This window comes from Propithecus coquereli, unplaced genomic scaffold, assembly GCF_000956105.1.
Source record: "Propithecus coquereli isolate 6110/MARCELLA unplaced genomic scaffold, Pcoq_1.0 Scaffold329, whole genome shotgun sequence".
Lineage (NCBI taxonomy): Eukaryota > Metazoa > Chordata > Mammalia > Primates > Indriidae > Propithecus > Propithecus coquereli.
Genome location: NW_012148941.1, coordinates 1,801,187 through 1,822,052, shown reverse-complemented (window position 1 = coordinate 1,822,052; position 20,866 = coordinate 1,801,187). Strand labels below are relative to the sequence as shown.

General features: G+C 36.4%; 1 protein-coding gene across 1 annotated transcript; it reads left to right on the top strand.

Moving 5' to 3' along the window:
- Positions 1-385: 385 nt before the first annotated feature.
- On the top strand, positions 386-20,855 carry CCDC28A (coiled-coil domain containing 28A). The gene is given in 8 exon segments (XM_012650483.1): positions 386-469; positions 4,742-4,840; positions 4,842-4,988; positions 6,846-7,045; positions 9,900-10,063; positions 13,956-14,110; positions 16,672-16,694; positions 20,288-20,855. Coding segments are annotated over 8 exon segments (927 nt in total). The 3' UTR covers positions 20,343-20,855.
- Positions 20,856-20,866: the final 11 nt, after the last annotated feature.

The window sequence follows — 20,866 nt, the reverse complement described above, 5'->3', positions numbered from 1 at the left end:
ATGACAGTGCCACTGTACTCCAGCCTGGGTGACAGAGAGAGACCCTGTCTCTAAAAAGAAAAGAAAAAATTTCAAATAAAACATATTTGTACTTAAGGAGCTTATAGCCTAATGAGGAAGGCTAGTTTATAAAAAAACATATATGTAAGAATGTTGTAAATGTCTGTCTTTATAACTTTTCGGATCTGTTCTTTACCCCTTATTTGTTTTTCCAAAGCAATCAGCAGTAAAATACTTAAAATGATAGGGGCCTCTGTCTTTATTTTTAGACCTCTCACTAATGCTTTAGATGAATTCTTATAGCAGACAAGAAATAGAGTTTCTCCTGATTCCTGGTCTGGTGCACTTTCCATGACACCACACCATGCTTTAGAAACAGTGGCTCATGGCCCTTCACCCAGTGGTTCCTCCTTTCAGTATTAGCAGTCTCCAACAGTTCCCAAATGGCTCGCTCATCTTTCCAACAACGGTACAGTTCTCTGGAGGTCCGCAGTGCTGGATAGTTCAGATTCAATCTCTCAGTACCATTTTTACAGGGTGCCTCAAAGCAGAAGTCTTACCAAGATTTATAATGGTAGCCATAGAAATAACATATCCTTTCAAGTCTCAGCTGTGAAGCCAGCCTATATAACACTATATTGTAGCTTATTCATCCTAACTGGCTTCCCTGTTTCCATTCTTCTACAGAATAATCTTTTAAAAATGTAACTCAGACCATGCCATGCTTTAAAATCCTCAAATGCTATTGCTGCACTTGGGTTTAAAAAAAGAGAAAGATTTCATACCTTTGATTTAAAATCCTTCCTGATCTGATCCTCTGCCGACCTTGGGAACTTCATCTAACACCACCTCTAGTTGCTTCCTGCACTCCAGACTGCTGGCATTCTTTCAGGTCCAAGAACATGCAAAGCTCCTTTCTGCTTTATGGCTTTTTTTACTAGCTGTCTCCTGAGCCAGGCACGCAAAGAGCATTGAGCAGTGATCTGTCTTGGCCAAGGGATTCTGGTATGGGAGGGAAAGGAGGTGGAGACACACTTAGCAAGTGATGCATAGGCTTCCAAGTGAAAACAAATAAAACCAAAAAACCCCTCTTTCCTATAAGCACTACAAGGGACAAGGGGATTATTGTTTCTCAGGCACTAAGGTAGATTATCTATTTGCTCTGAGATGAGATACCTGCTTTCCCCTTTAGCATGTAAACTTGCCAAGGAAAAGGACAATGCGTGTTTGTGGCTTAACAAATGAGGATGCGCAACAGTGGCTTCCAAACCCACTTGTCACCTGAGGACCTTACAGAAAGGGACATTTCTGATTCAAAGAAAACGTGAAAAAATTCTTGATACTTATGATGCTCATGGAAATTTGAACACTGGATATTTAATAATATTAAGTAATTATTGCTGTTTAGGAATAACTATCGCATTGTGGTAAAGTTTCTCAAAGTTTTTATACTTTAGAGATCCATATTAAGATATTAGGGATTAAGTAATATCTGGGATATGATTCAACATAATATTGGACAGGGGGAAACGTAAGGGAGAGGTATCTTTTACAGATTTCATCTGAGTACATACCTATCAGACAAATATTAGAGGTTATCACATCACCTAACTACATTCAGCTTTGCAAGACTAAAAATCAGTTTTCTGACCAAAGTATGAAATGATTGCATTGTATATATGATATACAACTACAATGACAGTTTCTGTGTGATTTACTTCAGGCTGCACTTGTGGGTGTGTGTATGTGTGTGCATGTGACTCACCTGCGATCATGATAGCAAAAATCATACAAAGTATGTATTTGGTTACAATTTTCTTCTGAAACCTCAATTTCTTTTCATTATCTCCATAGTGCCCTAAAAATGCACAGGTGGCAGGACTGCTACACTGAAGCTAAATAGTACATGTAGGGAAAAAAACAGAACAAAAATTCCTTTCCTTAATGCTGTGTGTGGAAACTAAAAAAGAAAAATATTCCTTTCCACATAGTGTCAGATTAAACATCATTGGCATCAAGTATAGTTGACATCATTGGCCAGAAGTCAATAGTTGGATGAGGGGAGTTCATTATACTCTTCTGTCTTCTTTGGTATATGTTTGAAATTTTCCGTAAGAAAAATATTTTATAAAAATAGAGATTCCTGGGTCCCCAGCAGATTTGGGGTCAGTGGGTCTAGAACCTGTGAATCTGTTAGGTTTGCATCACCACTGCTAGGAGATTCACCAACAGCACTCCTTACTGCCTACCTATGTATTAGTGCTGGGCGGTGGGGGGAGGGTCTTGTTAGTCAAAGCTTTCATCCTCTAAATATCATCCTTAGGGAGAAAGTATCTAATTAGAGTAATTCACGCAAGGTGTGCATTTAACAGTTAATCCAAAGGAGGGATATTTGCAGTTTAAAGGAAAATCTAGTAAATCTGAACGAACAAAATTTCTTTCAGGGAGGAACTCTAGATTTCAGATTAAAGAAATCACACTTAAAATTGTATCTCTACCCCTCTATCTCACATCAGTTTGTCCCTAGGTCAGTACAATCCAGCCACAGTAACCCCTTGCTTCCTCAAACATTCCAAGCTCATTTGTGCCTAATGACCTGCATTTTAGCCATATGTTTTGTTCAAGGATGCTCTTTTCCCAGATCATTCCGTGGCTGGCTCATGTACTTCTTTCACATCTCAACCTCAAAGTTGCCTTTTCAGGAAGGCCTTCCCTGACATTACTCCTTCAGTACCCCAACCCTTACAATAACTCCCTTTGACCTTAAGCTGTTATTTCAGGGCACTTATCACTAAATGAAAAACTGTCTTATTTGCATACAAATTTATTGCCACTCTCCTTTATCAGGAATATAAGATGTCTGACTATAGGGTTCTTGTCCTTTTTGTTCACAGAATACACCCTGACTTCCTATAACAGGGTCTGCCCAAATAGGGACTCAGATAGGTATTCAAAACTCTGAATACCAGAAATATGTACATTTAGAAGCATACCCTCCTATGTCTCCATATTATATCACACAATGCAAACTCAAATGCCACAGAGCTCAGATGGGTGCTAAAGGCAAAGAAAAACTAGTTATCACTTGAAATGATCTAAAGGAGGCAGCTGCTCTTCAGCTTGAACCACTGTTATCAGGCTATAACACACATCTTGTATGGTCAAATCTTCCCATTTATTCATGAGATGTCACAAGATCCATTTTTTTATTCCTACAATTCTGTTAGCAATCAATTTGAAAAAAAATAGCATGTCAATCACCAGTTTGCAAACTCATACAAGTAAGACAATTAGAGATTAGCTAAAAGGAGACACTGAGAAAAGATATTGAGAAGATTGTACCCTATAGTATTGTTTGTAATAACGAAAAATGGGAAATAACTTAAATATCCATCACTATGGGAATTTCCAAATTTGTGGCAAACGTATTTGATAGAATATTATATAGCTAAAACAAATGAAGTCTACCCATATGTATCAATGTGGATAGATCTCAAAAACATAGAACAGGGTGAAAAAATCACGTTGCAGATCAATGCATCAAATATTCATGTAAAATTTCAGAACTCCAAAGCCATTCTACATACTGTGTATAAATACATAGTATAGAATCCTACCTTGGGAAGATACATATTAAATTCATTATCCTAGTTGCCTCTAAGAAAGGAGGTGGTAGAGCGAGAATGGAAGTAAGGGGCATCTGCCTTATCTGTAATGTTCTACTTCTTTCATTTAAAAATATGAAGTGACAAAATGTAACAACTGTTTATTCTGGAGAGTGGGTACATAAGCGATTGCTCTGTGCTTTTCTTTTCAAAACATTTCAGAATTTTTCAAAAATGAAGGGTGGTAGAAGAACATGGGAATACTTGAAGCCAGAAGACTTTGCTTATCCGTGTTCATCTTTGCTCGTCTGTGTTCATTTTTGCTCGTCTGTGTTCATCTTTGCTCTGGCTCTCTGGCAGAGATATAGTCTCTAGATACAGTTTCATCATTAGCAAATTCGGGAGGAGTACGTGGTGGCCCTCCAGTCCTTTCAATCTAACAGCCTATGAATCTAAAACCTTCCCACTCCCAACCTTCACACCAGGAGGGCTACCCAGACCAAGAAATGAAACGTGGATTTCTTCCCTCGCTTAAGACAGATCCCTCCCTCTCAACTTGCAATTCCTTCTCCAGAGGCTGTAAGTGTAGTGGATGGAGAACTGTCTTTGGCGACAGAGACACCTGGATTGATCAGCCTTTCTGAGTCTCAGATTCCTCGGTTCTAAGATGGGTATTATAACAACCACCTCATAGAATTGTAGTGAGGTTTAAGGATAATGTATGTCTAGTGCCTGAAAAGTTGCTATTAATAGTGGTAGAATCTCATTTACAGGCTCAACATCAGGGTCGCTGAATAAAATCACGCTTTTCACTCTACCTTGTAAGCCAAAATTGGTTTAGCTGAGAGAAGTCCGGGCAGCAAATCGGAAACAATCAAGGACAGTTGCTACAGCGACAATCTGGTTCCGCCTCCGGGTTTGCTCGAATAGCATGCTGGGAATTGTGGTGCGTAGGCTCTAACAATCGCCGAGGGGCGGGGCAGCTTCCGGAAAGGATACTACATTCACTACATTTCCCGTTACTACCTGCACCACGACCCCTTATTGCGCCCTGCTTCTGAGTCATAGAGCCTAAAATAAAACACTCAACCATAGGTCTTCCTTTCCACGCCCGCCATAGTTACAAATGAGGGCAGGACAGGGGAAGCAATGAAGTGCCGAGGCCGGAGACGACAGCGACACAGGGGAAGCAGGAAGAGGCGGGGCTCCCGCCCAGGGCACGGAGGCTCCGCCTCCTTGCGTCACTTCCGTAAACAAAGGCTCCTGCGGAGGCGCGGGTCTCATGATGTGATGCGAGGTTTAGCTGCAGCTGAGGTAGCAGTTTCGGAGACTCCTGGGTCTTTGCAGGTTGAGGAAGGGGGTCCCGATCCCCTTCTTCTTCAGGTATGTAGTGGAAGCAAAGGAACTCCCGCAACTCCCCGTTAGCCCTTTCCCACCACCCACTGTGGTTACTGCTGGGTACTGGGCGATGAAAGGTCATCGCTTCCGCAGATAGGGGAAGGGAGAAGCGAAATCAAGAGGGACCGCCCCCTGGTCATGCTTGGAGGCAGGACCTGGCATTCAAAACTATTGTGTCAGTCAGTAACTATGAGCAATTTTCTTATGCCTTCTCTGAAATGTCCCTTGCTGCTTGATATACAAGAAAGATTTCTGCTCTTGTGACAGATGTCACCTTCCCAAAGCGGAAAAGTCTCCAGCCCTGGCCCCTCAGAATATCGTAGATTTATTTGCATTACTTTACTTCCTAGACTTGTTTCTTCATCCTTTTCTTGTATCGCCAAATGTGTATTAGCATCTTTAAATTTGAAGGCCAGTGTGTTTATGTGTATCATAAATTTATATAGATCCTTGCCTTTTCAGAGAACTGATATCCTATCATCTCTATTCATTGGTCTTTTAAAGTTCCATTTAATTTGTGCTGCATGTTGAAACAATTCTCAGATGACTGCTTTGTTACTAAAAATGCTTCTTAAAGGAAAAATCGTTAGCCAAGGTTTAAGTGAATTTACAGTTGGTATCTAGGATTAGAGACTGGGCATTAGAGCTTTTCCCAGAAAGCTTTTTCTTGTTTGGAGATATCATAGCTCCAGTTGTGATTGTCTAGGGTCAGCTTGAGCCGATTTGAGCTCAGTGATTTAAATTCCAGTGCTAATGGCACTGAGTCCAGACGATGGCAAAAAGTCTATTTTCATTAAAATTTTCAAATAATTATTTTCAGAATGATGGCAATGAGTTTGAATCTTTTTGAATAGTCATAGCATGATTAAATTCAATACTGGAAGTATAAAAAAGGCTTAATGTTTCTAAGGCAGTTTACAGTCTGATGAGGTAATAGCTGTATAAATTTATTATCTTACGATACATCAAACAGTGGAATTAAGAAAAATTTAACACTATGCACAAATAAGAAATATAAAAGGATATTTTTAGATAGATGGGTGTTAGGAAAATAAAGTTGGTTAATACATAAAATAAGGGGAAGGTATAGGGATAAATAGAAGGCCTTACACATATTCCACATGGAAGGGCCATTTGTAACTTCACAGTGTTCTTTTTTGATATGGGCAAAACCAAACATACATCATAAAGATTCATGTTTCCTTGTACATGGTAGAGAAAATACATTCAAAATAGACAAGGAACAAATTTGATTTTATAGAACTTTTCACTTGGGCATGGAACTAGAATCAGTATTAGACCTAGGCAGAAACTGAGTTTCTGCTTGGTAGTTGAAGTAAGGCTTCCAGTTGCTATTTAGAATACTGATGATAATTATATATCTGTTCGAATCTAGTTGGTTCTTCCTGAGAATACATTTTGGAAGACAGACCTAAAGTCCACCTGAAGCTTGAGTCATGCTGGAAATATTACATAGATGGTTTGTTTATTGTTTATGTATGGTTCCCCTTGTATAATGTAGGCTTCTCTAGGGCAAGAGGTTTGTTTTGTTCAGTGTGGTCTCCGCAATACCCACAATATTGCCTGGCTTGTGGGAAAGAGCAAATAAATTTTTAAAGCATGAATGAATAAAGAAAACAGTCAAAAAAAATTGTCTACCAGTTTCCTAAGGGCTTTTGTGCACATAGTAAAGTGGATTAAACTTAAGAAACCTGTATTCTCGCTTTCTCTTATACCTTTGAAATTCTTGATCCTCTTTTAGCCTATGAAATGGGTCTTTGAATCTCTTTCATTTTTGCATATTATAGCATACATATGTGATCGTCGTATTTCCTTATTTAGGTTTTGAGAAGCTGGCCTTGGTACAAAAAGGATCTTAAAACAATGGAAGAGCGGAAAGTGAAGAGGAAGAGTCCTAAGTCTTTTAGTGCCCACTGTACTCAGGTTGTTAATGCCAAAAAAAATGCCATTCCAGTTAGTAAAAGCACAGGGTTTTCAAATCCTGCATCGCAGTCAACTTCACAGCGACCAAAGTTAAAAAGGTGAATTTTTTTCTTTCATATTTTCACAGTAAAATACTATTAAAGTAAATCCTGAATCAACTTCTTCTTATAACATTTTTCTCTTGCTTTGACTTTTAAAATAATTGAGCAGCCATTATATGTGATTTAGAAAAAAAATTTATGAAAGTTACAGTGTATAGAGATTAGAAAATATGAAATGAATTATTGTTTGAAGACTCTTACTTTGTCTTATGACAACATATACAGAGCAAGAAAACTTGTAGACAATGTTGATGAGCTAGCCAAAAATGGAAAAAGTGATAAAAAGTCAGACAGTCTTTTTTTGTATTACTATGATGAGTGTTTGTGCCTTGGTAGTTTTTGTTATCATTTTTTTTACTATATATAATTTTAGAGATGGGATCTCACTGTGTTGTCCAGGCTGTCCTCAAACTCCTAGGCTTAAGCAATGCCCCCACCTCAGCCTCCTGAGTGGTTGGGACTACAGGCATGCTCAACCATGCCCAGCTTGTCATTTTTATTTTTAAAAGAGCAATGTCAATGTTTTGTAGAAATAATTTGTATTTATTGTAAAGAATTGTAAGAAATTCAAAACACTAAAATTCCACCACCTAGAAATAATCATTATTAATATCTGAAGACAAATGAACATCATTTGTTTTCAGGATACTTAAAGGAAACAAGTGACAAGTTTAAATATGTTATATATTAATATTACTACTGTTGCTTATATGTGAGTATTTTGTAGTATTAGATATTTAGAAGTGAAGATTATAGCTTTAGAGAGAAAAGCATTGTATAATCTCAATCCTCTTTCTAATTATTAAATAAATTTACTGACATGCAAGCTCACCATGGAGAATCAGTTAAGGAAATGCTGTAGCACTCTTTATCTATTGGATTTACAGAAAAGAAAAAATAAGATTGGTGTCTCAATGATCTCTCTTTGACAAAATAAAAGAGACCTAGCCAAAGACGCAATAACATTTGGGAAAAGTATTCCAATAAGTATTAAACAATAAATAGCAAGTGTTATGAGGGTTTCCTTTGAATAAATTATCATAATGAGAAGGGGTTTTCCTCTTGGAGGAGTTTAATTTAGAGCCAGATCTTGAGGAAGGTTATGGTTGGTGGAAAAAGAAAGCCAAGAGATTTAAAGATAATCACTCCTTTCTCTAAATTTTTAATAGTAGTTTATTTGTATCATTGTCATTGCCATTTTTTTTACCCGGTAATTTTATTTCTATACTTTCTTCTAGATGTAGGCTTCCTGATTCTGGGTCTCTCTCTCTCTCTCTCTCTTTCTCTCCCTCTAAAATATATATATATATATATATCTCCATCTCCATCCTATTTATCTTATCCTTATTGTGGTAAGTTCTGGGGAAAATGTCTTCATTCCAACATTATGTAAAAATTAATTGAGTACTGAATACACTTCCATGTCAGTATCTGTAGTATGTATTGAATTATAAAGATAACATACAACTCTTCCTTCTTTTTTCCTGTTTAACCCCGACTTGTTCATCTGTCTTTTTCTTCCTTCCTTCCTTCCTTCCTTCCTTCCTTCCTTCCTTCCTTCCCTCCCCACTCTCTTTCTTTCTTTTCTTTTCTTTCTTTTTCTTCTTTTCTTTTTGGAGAGACAGGGTCTTGCTATTGCCCAGGCTGGTCTCAAAACTCCTGGCTTGAAGTGATCCTCCCTCCTCAGCCTCCCAAAGGGCTAAGATTACAGGCATGAGCCACTGCACCTGGCCCCCACTTGTGCTTTAAGCCTTCATTCACCTATCACCGTTAGGAAGCCTTTTCCGACTGGCCCTAGGCTGAGTGAACTGCTCTTTCTCTTTGTTCCTATGTCACAGTGTGCATAGCATCATCACTGAAGTATATTGGGAGCCGTTTATATGCTAGACATGTATAATAAGAACTAATTTACTCTAGGGGTTCCAAAAAGGCCTTCCTGAGGAAATTTAAACTGAGGCTTGAAGGATGTGTGGGAGGTAGCCTGGCAAAGATGGCAATAAGTGGAAAGATGCTAATGTAGGCAGAGGATGAGCATGTAAGATTACAGAATAGATTTCTAGGAGGGTAAAGAGATTCAGAATGGCTAGAGCATAGACAAGGGAGAATAGGGTTTCTTAAGGATGTTGGACTTTGTCCAGCAGGTCGTGCAAAGCTACTGAAAGGTTTGAATTAAGTAAATTATATGATTTGATTTTACTTTTTAGAAATGGACTTGGCGGCCCTGTGGGGAGAGAAGGAGGATCACAGACCACACACATAGGCAGGGAGACTGGTTGGGAAGCTGTTTGGTCAAAAGATAGGATGGTGGCAGTGGAGGAGAGAACTAGAGAGATTAGGTATTTTGTGGGTATAATCAATAGGACTTCATGACTGCATGTGGGGGCCTTAGGAAGTTGGAGGAGTCGGGGGTAACAGGTTTTTGGCCTTCCGTTATATGGTGATTATGAATTTCAGTGTCTTCCTTTCTCTTTAGCACTCCTGCCACAATGTTGGCTGTAGAGTAGGGAACCTGTAACCACTTGCTGAACTACTGATAGTTCTTGAAACAAATAGGATGAAGTTTAGAAGGGAAAAGTGTAATATTTTTTCCTGAGAAATGAAATGTGAAACATAGGATAGTAAAAAGACTTAGAAGTTCTAAGTTTTTTGCAATCCAAAGAATTAGCATATTATATAAATGTATTAATCACACTTTTTATATGCCTTAGTTAATGGTTTTATTTAGTTTTGACTTTATTCTGATTTCTTTTTTTAAGGAAAATTCCACTAAATTCACTAAAAAATTGAGCAGAAGTTTAATTTAGAACAGCCTAAAAGGATATAATTAAAGTTAATTGTATCATCTTTGCAGAGTGACAAAAGAAAAGACCAAACCACAGGGCGGAGAAGGAAAAGGTGCTCAGTCAACTCCAATTCAGCACTCTTTCCTCACTGACGTCTCAGACGTTCAGGAGATGGAGAGAGGGCTTCTAAGTCTTTTGAATGATTTCCATTCCGGAAAACTTCAAGCATTTGGTGAGCAAGACATGTTTCTCTACTATTTTTTTCTCTAAGATGTTTGCGTCCTATTTTCTGTATTTATTTTGCACCTCTATTATTCTGTGTTTCTTCCTTTCTAAAGTGTCATTTTCTTTTATATAAAAAAAAAAAGAGCCCATAAGCATAAAATGCAGTCATCCTAGATTTTATTTGTCATGGAATATAATTTGCATTCTAAAACTTCTGGGAAAAATTTTTTTTAAGAGGGGGGGTTAGTCGAAATGTTAAAGAAGAATTGCTATCATATTAAATAGAATAAGTATCTTGAAAGTTTAACAAATGAAAGGGACATTCTTCGTCAGTTGAAATATTTTAGACTTCGTGTCTTAGTTTGGAAAAATATCAAGATCACTTCCGTTTACTCTTTTAAACTTAAACTTGTTTCTTGCCCAGGATTCCTGATTTAAAGTCAAGAATTAAAAGAGTATGGTTTTCGTGTTCTTTCATGAAGATATAAGCATAGTTAACTGATTATCTCAATAAAAATTCTGAATATTTTTGATATTCCAAGTTCACAGTGGATATTGTCAGAGTTTTCATATACAGTCTGCAACTTACTTTATAAGCTTTTTTGAATGATAAAATTATTTCCAAGTATTTTTAAAGCGATAAAAATTATTGAATATGCACACATAGAATTTTATACAAATGCATAAATGTTATCAACGTACGTATTGATTATTTTAAGTATTGTCTTTCTCTTCCCTATGTTTTTGTTGCTTGACTTCCGTATTCTTTTCCTGTTACTTCCCCTACCTAACCCTATGTTGCATCCACCTCCTCTCATCCCAGCCACTTAACTGTGTTAACAATCAGGCATATATCTTCTCATATTTTTCTCCAGATTATTATACAACTATATATATGTGTGTGTATATATACATAATATATACATGCACATAATGACACACAGACTTTTGTTTTCATTGTTTCACACAAATGGTATCCTATATATACTTTTCTGTGTCTTGCTTTCCTCCTTTAAACAATATCTGATAGAAATCTCTCTAAGTCATTTAGTATAGCTTTAATTCATTCTTTTTTTAATGGCTACATAATATTCCAAGTTGTGAGTATACTTTACTTTATTCAACCATTTCCCTATTGAATGGGCACTACTTTGTTTCTAGTTTTGAGCCACTGAACACAACGGTGTAGTACTGTGGTCTGCAACCCCCCTGGCCGTGGACCAGACCGATAATGGTTTGTGGCCTGTTAGCAGCAAGGTGAGGAAGTAAAGCTTCATCTGTATTTAGAGCTGCTCCCCATCGCTCTCATCACCGCCTGAGCTCTGCCTCCTGTCAGATTAGTGGTGGCATTAGATTCTCATAGGAGCGCGAACCCTACTGTAAACTGTGCGTACGAGGGATCTAGGTTGTGCTCCTTATGAGAATCTAATGCCTGATGATCTGAGGTGGAGCTGAGGTGGTGATGCTAGCGCTGGGGAACGGCTGCAAATACAGATTATCATTAGCAGAGAGGTGTGGCTGCACAATAAATGTAATGCGCTTGAATCATCCCTAAGCTATCCCCTTGGCCCCTTTCTCCCACCTCCCTGGGTCCATGGAAAAATTGTCTTCCATGAAACCAGTCCCTGGTGCCAAAAAGGTTGGGGACCACTGGTGTAGTAAACATCTTTTTACTCATACTCTTATACTGGTGCTTTTATTTCTTTCGGATGGATTCTCATGAGTGGGATTGCTGGGTCAAAGCATATATGTAAATTTAATTTTAGCAGAAGTATCCACATTGCTTTCCAAAAATTTACTGCCCTTTTATGTTCCATCAGCAATTTATGAAAGATCCCTTTTCCCTAAATTCCCACCAGTAGTAGGTATTATCAGTCTTTTACTTTTTGCCAGTCTGTTGGTATAAAGTGAGATTTCTTTTATTACTATTAAGTTTGAATATCCATGTGTGTTTGGTAAGCAGTTGGATTACTCTTTTCAAGATCGTTACCCAGTTTTCTATTTGGTTATTTATCCTTTTGTTGTTGTCAAGTGCTAAGAGTCCTTTGTATGTTTTAGACACTAACCCTCTGATTTCTATTATTCATTTATTTATACTAAGTTTATTGTCTGTGGACTTTGTTCATGGTATATTTAACTTTTTAAAAGTTTTAAATTTTTATATACTGAAATATGTCTATCTTTTATAGTTTCTGGGTTTCTAGATTTGTTATACTATTATTTGAAAACAAGACATTAAAAGCACATTATTTATTTTGCATTGTTTTATTAGGCCCCTACCTCCTTGTTTTAGCCCATCCCTGTAAAGTGGTCTGTTCAGAATACTTTCACTTCCTCCTCTCCTCCCCTCTTCTCCCTGCCCTTGAGATGAAATCTCAGGACCACTTTTACCTCTTTGCTTTCTCCCGGCACCCTCCCTGCCCCTACTCTATGGTGACTTTGTATTTTTGGATTGAAGTCTTTCCTATATCTCTTACTCGACTGATTGCTCTCTGTAAGTGTTGCAGATGAGAATTCCACTGCCAGTCAGATTCTTTCCTGCTAGGTAATTTATTTATTTATTTTGTCTTGCAGCTTAAATTTTTTTTTTCTTTTTTCTTTAGAGGTTAGGCGTTTACCAGGAGGATATGCTTAGGACTACGTCTTTTCTCATCAGTCCTACTTGGGAACCATATCTGCTGACTCATCTTTCCTCTCATGGAACGTATTTTCTATTGTTTATTATTTCTCCTCCATCTATTCTTTTTTTATCCTCTAGAACTTCTGTTGTTCTCACGTTAAGTCACCTAGATCCATCCTCTTAGTCTCATCTTTTACCTTATGATTTCTGCCTCTTTTCATTTTTACTGTATCTCTCTCTCCATCCCCATGCACGTGCACACACATACACACACTCAGGGTATATCTGTTTCTTCCACTTGCCCTTCCAGGTTACTGATTGTGAAAAATATCATTAAAATAGAGGAAATGGATGTATTTTACTATGAATAAAGGATGATTTTGAGAGAGCTTCAGTATTAGTATTGCTTAACATAATGTAGTATAATCGATTTATGAAGATGTTATCAAGCTGGCTAGAGGAAACTACTATAATTCACATTAATTCATATTGATTTAAGATATATACTTCAACTTTAGCTGGGGTGTGGTATACTTTTGTAGTACCTTAGGAAAAACTGAAAGTTTTTTTTTTTTTTTTAATTATAGTATCAAGGGGTTGCAGGGTCTACACTTAAACTGGATGAAAATATAATATGTCATATGTATATAAATTAGTTGTTCTGGGCAGGTAATGTCACTTTAGAGGACTCTACTCAATAAATAACATGATACCCCTTAGCAATGAAGTTTTCTTTGCACTACTGTATATACCATCAAAAATATTACATTGTGTTGCTCATGCTTCATAACATTTTCATGCTTCACAAATGTCTTCGTTTATATTTCTTAAAGGAAGAATGCATAATTGGTTGGCAAAATGACTCATGGTTGAAATTCTAATAGAGCCCTTAATTTCACTCACATTATTATAAAATGTTGGGTCATTCACTTCAAATGGCAGTTTGTCAAATTGGACATGATCAGATGATGCTATTTTTCTATATTTAATATTACTATTGAAGAAAATATATTTTCTCTACTTATGGGATGATTTTCCTTTTTTAAAAAAATCTTTCCTATGTAATTTTATTAAATGCCTAAGGTCATTTTTTAGGTTGGTCATTTTGCTTTCCTGATCAGAAATTTGATTTCTATACACAGAAAATACAATCATTAGCGATCTATTTATAAAAGAAAACCGATTTCTTTTAGAGTACCTAAAGCTTAAAAGTTTTTCCTCAAGTCTGTTGGTTTGAAATGTCCTAATCTCTTTATTAATGTTCTGGAATGTTCCCCAGGAAATGAATGTTCCATTGAACAGATGGAACATGTTCGGGGAATGCAGGAGAAATTAGCTCGCTTGAATTTGGAGCTCTATGGGGAGTTAGAGGAACTTCCTGAGGATAAAAGAAAAACAGCCAGTGACTCCAATCTGGATAGGCTTCTGTCTGATGTAAGTATAGTTCTTTTTCTTTGTTCTTAAAAAAAATTTTATATTGCAAAAAAAATTCACCTTTTTTACCATTTTAAAGTATACACTTTGGCAATTTTTCATATATTCACAGCGTCATGCAGACATCACCACGGTCAAATTCTAGAACATTTTTATCACCCCAAAAAGAAACCCCATACCTCTCAATTCCACCCCCACCCAGCAACCTCTAATCTACTTTCTGCCTTTATGAATTTGCCTATTCTGGACATGTCATATCAATGGAATTATACAATATGTGGCCTGAGTGGATTCTTTCACTTAGTTTAGTGTTTTCAAGTTTCATCCACTTTGTAAAAGCTACTCTTTTTATAAAGTAATATATTGCTTTAAATTATAATATTTATATCTAAGCATGTATTCTCATAATACAGATGCTGGCAAATCTAAAAGTGAAATATTTGCTTCTGTACCTATATAATAAGATCTTAAGATATAGAAAATAGTAGTCAAAAGAGCTTTTCCTGGCATGAGTAGTGCATTTTGTGTTATTTACTTGGGTGGTGGTTACTTTTTTTAAAATACAGAACTGTGTTTGGTGTTTATGGTAATTTAGTACATTGCCACGTGTATTACTTTGCTAGGATTGCCATAACAAAGTACCACTGATTGGGTGGCTTTAACAACAGAAATTTCTTTTCTCACGGTTCTGGAGGTGAAAAGTTGGAGATGAAGGTGTGGGTAAGGTTGGTTTCTTCTGAGGCCTCTCTTCTTGGTTTGTAGGTGGCCATCGTCATGTTCACGTGGCATTCTCCCTCTATGCGTGTCTGTGTCCCAATTTCCTCTTCTTACAAGGTTACTAGTCACACTGGATCAGGGTCCACCCTAATGACCTCATTTTGACTTAATTACCTCTTTAAAGACCTTATGTCCAAATACGCTCACATTCTAAGATAATGGGAGTGAGGACAGAACATGAAACACAGTTTGGCACATAACACCGTGTATGATTGTGACACTAGAAGTGTTCATTAAATTTGCCTCTTTAAATCCTTTTTGGACAAAGAAATAAAATTGAATTCAACACACTTTAGTTTTAGATTCCTTATTCACCAGTGAGAAAAAGGGTTCATTTCTGGTTTTTTCCTCTATTTTTTGAATAAGTTAATGTGAGGGACATTGTATGCCTATCTTTTTAAAATTTCAAACCTATAATATTTTTATTTCAAGTCTCTCAAGTTCAGTCTTTCAGGTATTTCCTTTTACCAGTTCATGTTTTATGTTTTATTCCTCTTAACAAATGGAAGCTTAATTTGCTCTTCACTTAGGAGAATAACTGTGGTACGATGAAAAGAAAACTGAATTTGAAACCAAAAAGCCTTTGTTTAGTCCAACATTTGCATTTGGGTTAATTGCATTGAGCAATTTAGTTAACATTTCCATAATTCAAATTTTTTTTCTGTGAAACAGGAGTGCCATGGTCTGAATGTTTGTGTCCTCCCAGAAATCATATGTTGAAATCCTAACCTTGAAGGTGATGGTTGTAGGAGATGGGGCCTTTGGGAGGTGATTAGGTCAAGAATGGTTTTAGGGCCTTATAAAAGAGGCCTCAGAGAGACCCCTATCCACCATGTGCGGACACAGTGAGAAGGTGTCCTTCTATGAACCAGGAAGTGGGTCCTCCCTAGACATCAAACCTGCTGGCACCTTAATCTTGGACTTCCCAGCCTCCATAACTGTAAGAAATAAATTTCTGGTCTTTGTGAACCACTGGTTTATGATACTTTGTTATAACAGCCCAGACAGACTAAGACAAGGGGTGATCAATTCTATTTCATACAGAAAACTGAATGACATGTGAAATTTTTTTTATAATCCATAAAGGTTTTAAAGATTTTGTTCACTAAAATGGCAACTTTTTTCTTTTAAAAATTGTTATTAGAGGCTAGACACAGTGGCTCATGTCTGTAATCCCAGCATTATGAGAAGCTGAGGCAGGATGATCTCTTGAGGCCAGGAGTTTGAGACCAGCCTGGGCAACATAGTGAGACCCCTGTCCCATCTCTACAAAAATTTTTAAAAAAATTATCTGGGCCTGATGCCATGTTCCTGTGGTCCCAACTACTCAGGAGGATGAGGTAGGAGGGTTGCTTGAACCCAGGAATTTGAGGTTACAGTGAGTTATGATCGGGCCATTGCACTTTCAGCCTGGGTGATAGAGCGAGACCCTGTCTCTAAAAAAAAAAAAACCAAAAAACAAAAAATTGTTATTGGAGGTGATTACAGCATGGCTTTAGGAAACAAAACTCCAGTTTTTATGTTTTTATCATATGATTTCATTCTTTCCTCATATTCTTTTTTCATAAGTGTTAAAGTTACTTACAAAAGAAATTTCCCAGCCTGGAAATTTTTTGAAAGTTTTTCTTTAATATTTTTCTTTTTCATTTAAAGAAAACTATTAAAGAAATTATATGAAAAATATTTATATGAAAAATAATTTATTTTAAAACATATAGTTAACAACTATCTATTTATATTTATCTTATAAAAATTAAAATTAAATTTGTTTCTTTGCATTACAGTTAGAAGAATTGAACACTTCCATGTATCCTTTGCCTACTATCAACGGTGAAAAGTTTACAACTTATAATTTCTGGTGAATAGTCCCAATCAAGTTTTAGAAACCTGTGTTATTTAGAGATAGTGAACAAAGACATGTAGTATATTTACTGGGGCCATCACTCTTCTTTGGTTTCCAAATAGAATTTTCTCATTGTTGTGTATGCTGAAATTCCGTTTCTTTCTGGTTTGTTCTGCTTTGCTTTGTATTGTTTTTGAGTTTTTAAAACAAATTTATTGTTTTTAATCATGAGAATTGAGGACTAAGCTAGTTGCTATATAAATTATTTTGAATCTTAGAGTTTTGAGGCTCACTGGCAGTCAGATATCCAGAAACAATATACTATACTTAATATCATCATATAGAATATTTTAAGTGCATAAAATTGAAAATTAAACGTCATTTAAATTCAGCCTTCAAGGGTAGCTTGTGAAATGACATTTCATAATTAAGTGTCTTTAGTATATTGTAGGATTAGCATAAAGGAAATTACCATGGCACATGTAGAATATTCAGGTTTTTCCATTTCAATTTAGAGCAATTATTTCAGTAATTTTTCAAAATGTACTTTTGAACATAATTATAGGCATAATGGTGAGGTACATAAAAACAATAAGAAAGAATCTTGCCTATCAAATAATTTAATTGGAGAGGTAAGACATCCCCTTTTAGCAAGTTACTGAGATAGAAAGGATACTGGTTATGAAGAGTCTAGAGATTGAATTTTTGATACTTGGTTCCAATTTTGATAATGTAATGTTGGATAAATTGCTTAACATCCCAGAGTGTCCTCTATAATATAGGGTAATTGCTACATGTAATGATGTGAATGTGAAATTTTCCAAACTGTTATATATAGACTATATATATAAATTACTGTCATTGCTATAACATATGCATACTGTTATTAATTGATGAATTGTACAGTAATAACAATTAAGAAATAGGGAGATTTCTTAATAACAATTAAGAAATACCACATACATAAATCCGGTAATAGCAATTAGTAGCTAATCTTTATGAATAGTTACTATTTGCCAAGTATTGTGTGAAGGATTTTATAGGCATTATCTCATTTGATCCTACCCTTCAAAGTAGGTGGTGGTATGCCCCCCATTTTGCAGATGAAGAAAATATTTTGAGAGGCCACATAAACTGGGGAGAGATTAATGTAAGATATTATTATCAAAAAAGACTTAAAGAAGAGGGTAAAATTTGAGTTAATCAAGGGATTTTTCCTAAAAGTAGTTCCTGGTTCTTTGTTCTTTTCATTATATTCCTTCAATGCTTTATATACTATGCTTTATATTCTTTCTATGCTATGACACATAAGGATCTTCTATCCTCTTACCTAAGTTTTGTCAAACATTCAGACTTAATTGTTTCCGCCACTTTCCATGATTCAACCTGTGGTGGAATTTATCCACCACAAACAAAGCAACATGGTACCCTGTATAATAAAAGAGCATAGGTTTTGGAATGCTTGGTTTTAAATCTTGGTAAGCAACTGTGTAACCTTGAACAAAGTCTGGCAAGTCTAGTTTCCTCCCCTTTATTAAATGTTATCTCCATACTTAAAATTTACCCTCCTAATTTCCCTCTCTGTCATTATTGCCTCTGTTATTTCAGTCTCCAAGATTATATACAGATTCCTCCTATGACCATGGCAGACCTCACTAATCAGTCATGTCACTTTGTGCCATTGAGGCAGGATATGGACATGAAATCCATTTACCATCTTTTTATTACAGTTGTCAGGCATCATCAGTTCTACTTTTATTCTTCCTTCATTCTCTAAATGATAAAACAGGCCCGTGTCACCTGATTTCATAACTTTTCAATTTTCTGTTCCAACTCTAGAACTACACTGTTCAATGTGGTAGCCACTAGCTACATGGCTATTGAGCACATGAAATGTGGCTAATTTGAATTGAAATGTGCTATGAGTGTAATATACACACCTGATTTCAAAGACTTAGCATTAAAAAAAGAATGTAAAATATCTCAATTTTTATAATGATTACATGTTGAAATGATTTTTTTCAATATATTGGGTTAAATATATATTGTTAAAATTAATTTTACCTCTTTTTCCTTTTTAATGTGGCTACCAGAAATTTAAAAATTCTATCTGTGGTTTGCATTATATTTCTGTTAGTATTGTTCTAGACTTTAGACAATGCTACAAAATGAATCTTCCTCAAACATCACTTTTCTTCTTGCCATTCCTATTTCTTACCAATTTTTGGAACCATATCAAACCTTTTAAAGGCTCTCACAACCTATACATCTTGTTATGGTTTTTATTATTTCCCATTCCCACCAGGCTGGATTTCTGGATGCCCAAGAACACTTCATGTTCATTCTCGCCTTAATGCCTTTGTTCAGGTTGTACTTCCTACCTAGAGTTGCTCTGACTTCCCTATTCTCCTTATCCAATTACACTCAAACTGACCACTTCCATAAAGCTTTCTGTTTGTACCTCAGGCTAGATCTGTTGATTTTTACATGTGTTAAATTTCAGCCTTCCACCTGGATAAGAATGTCTTTGATGACTCTGCTTATGTCTGTACATTTTCACAACCTCTGCCATACGTGTATTGCTACCATTTAGTTGGCTTCAGTGTATTCATATCATTGTTTGAATTGAGTCTTGAAATGTAGGTAACCGGTGGATAAATATAGGTGGAAGAGGAAAATGAAAGGCAATGATGATGGGAAAGGAAGAGAATAATATATGCAGGATTTCCATCCTATTTTCAATCATTTTGAGGAATAAATAAGAGGATTATAGAAAAGATTTTAGAGCTGTGATGATTTGATTTATTTTTGGACTTTTACAAAGAATTGTTTTCCCAAAGATGATAAGGTGGTATCTTCTCAAATGATTTTTTTTAATCCATTGTCTTTTCATATTTGTCTCTGATCAGCTCCTTACTATGAGAGTGATTTATGATGCATTGAAAATAATTCTGTGCTCTCTTGGAACCTGGAACATAGTCTTGATTCGGTGATTTAAAAAAAGTCTTCAAATTCTAGTAGGCAGTATAATTCAGTACATTTAAAAATTGTCTTCCCACAGCCAAGTGTCTCAAGCAACACAGGAGCTTTCCCTTTAAACATATTTCTTTCTTTCTTTTTTAATACCTCTGTCTCTTGACTCCTGAGTATAATTTTCAGAAGTTTAAAAGAAGTACTCCCGGTTGGGCATGGTGGCTCACACCTGTAATCCCAGCACTTTGGGAGGCCAAGGTAGAAGGATCACTTGAGGCCAGGAGTTCGAGACCAGTCTGAGCAATATAGCGAGATCCTGTCTCTACAAAAAATTAAAAAATTAGCTGGTGTAGTGGCACTTGGTGTCTGTAGTCCTGGCTACTCAGGAGGCCGAGGCAGGAGGATCACTTGAGCCCAAGAGTTTGAGGTTACAGTGAGCTATGGTCCTGCCACTGCACTCTAGCCCGGGGTGACAGAGCAAGACCCAGTCTCAAAAAAAAAAAAAAGAAAAGAAAAAGAAAAAGTACCCCTTATAGAATGGAAAAACAATTTTTTTTGAAAATTTTCTTAACTGATGAATCCAGACAAAAACTTCATTTGGCAGATGCACAAGATGTTCCAAATACTTCTACTAGCTAAAATGAAATGCAGTTTGCTTTCTTGTGAGTTGAAGAGAAGCGGCAGTCTTTACTTTTCCAGCCAAATCCAGTAGCAGAATCATCCACAATAAGGAATTAAAGTAATTAAAATGCAACTGCAATGATTGTTTTCACATCCACTTTTAGTAAATTTGACTCGTGTAATTCACCGTAACTGCAGGCCTGGGTCTTGTTGAAGGCTTCATCAGGAAATGTGGGGCAGAGGTTGTGCTGCTATGCTTTATATTTTGTTGCCTTATGGGTTTATACTTGAAATGCATTGTGCTAATGTTCCTGATAGGGCTGAAGGGTTCATCCTTCCTGAGCTCGCCACGTTTATTCCAGCGTCGATCATAAGTTGGTGACGCACAGGCTCTTTGTGGCAGTCCAGCTTCAGTTTACGTTAGACAATCGGTACACACGCTGCTGTGTTTTCCAATGGCCAGTGATAACAAAAGGTTAAATATGTATTTGTGAGATTTGCTATTTTTAATAAAGAGATTGTTTTAAATTAGTCTCTGTTTG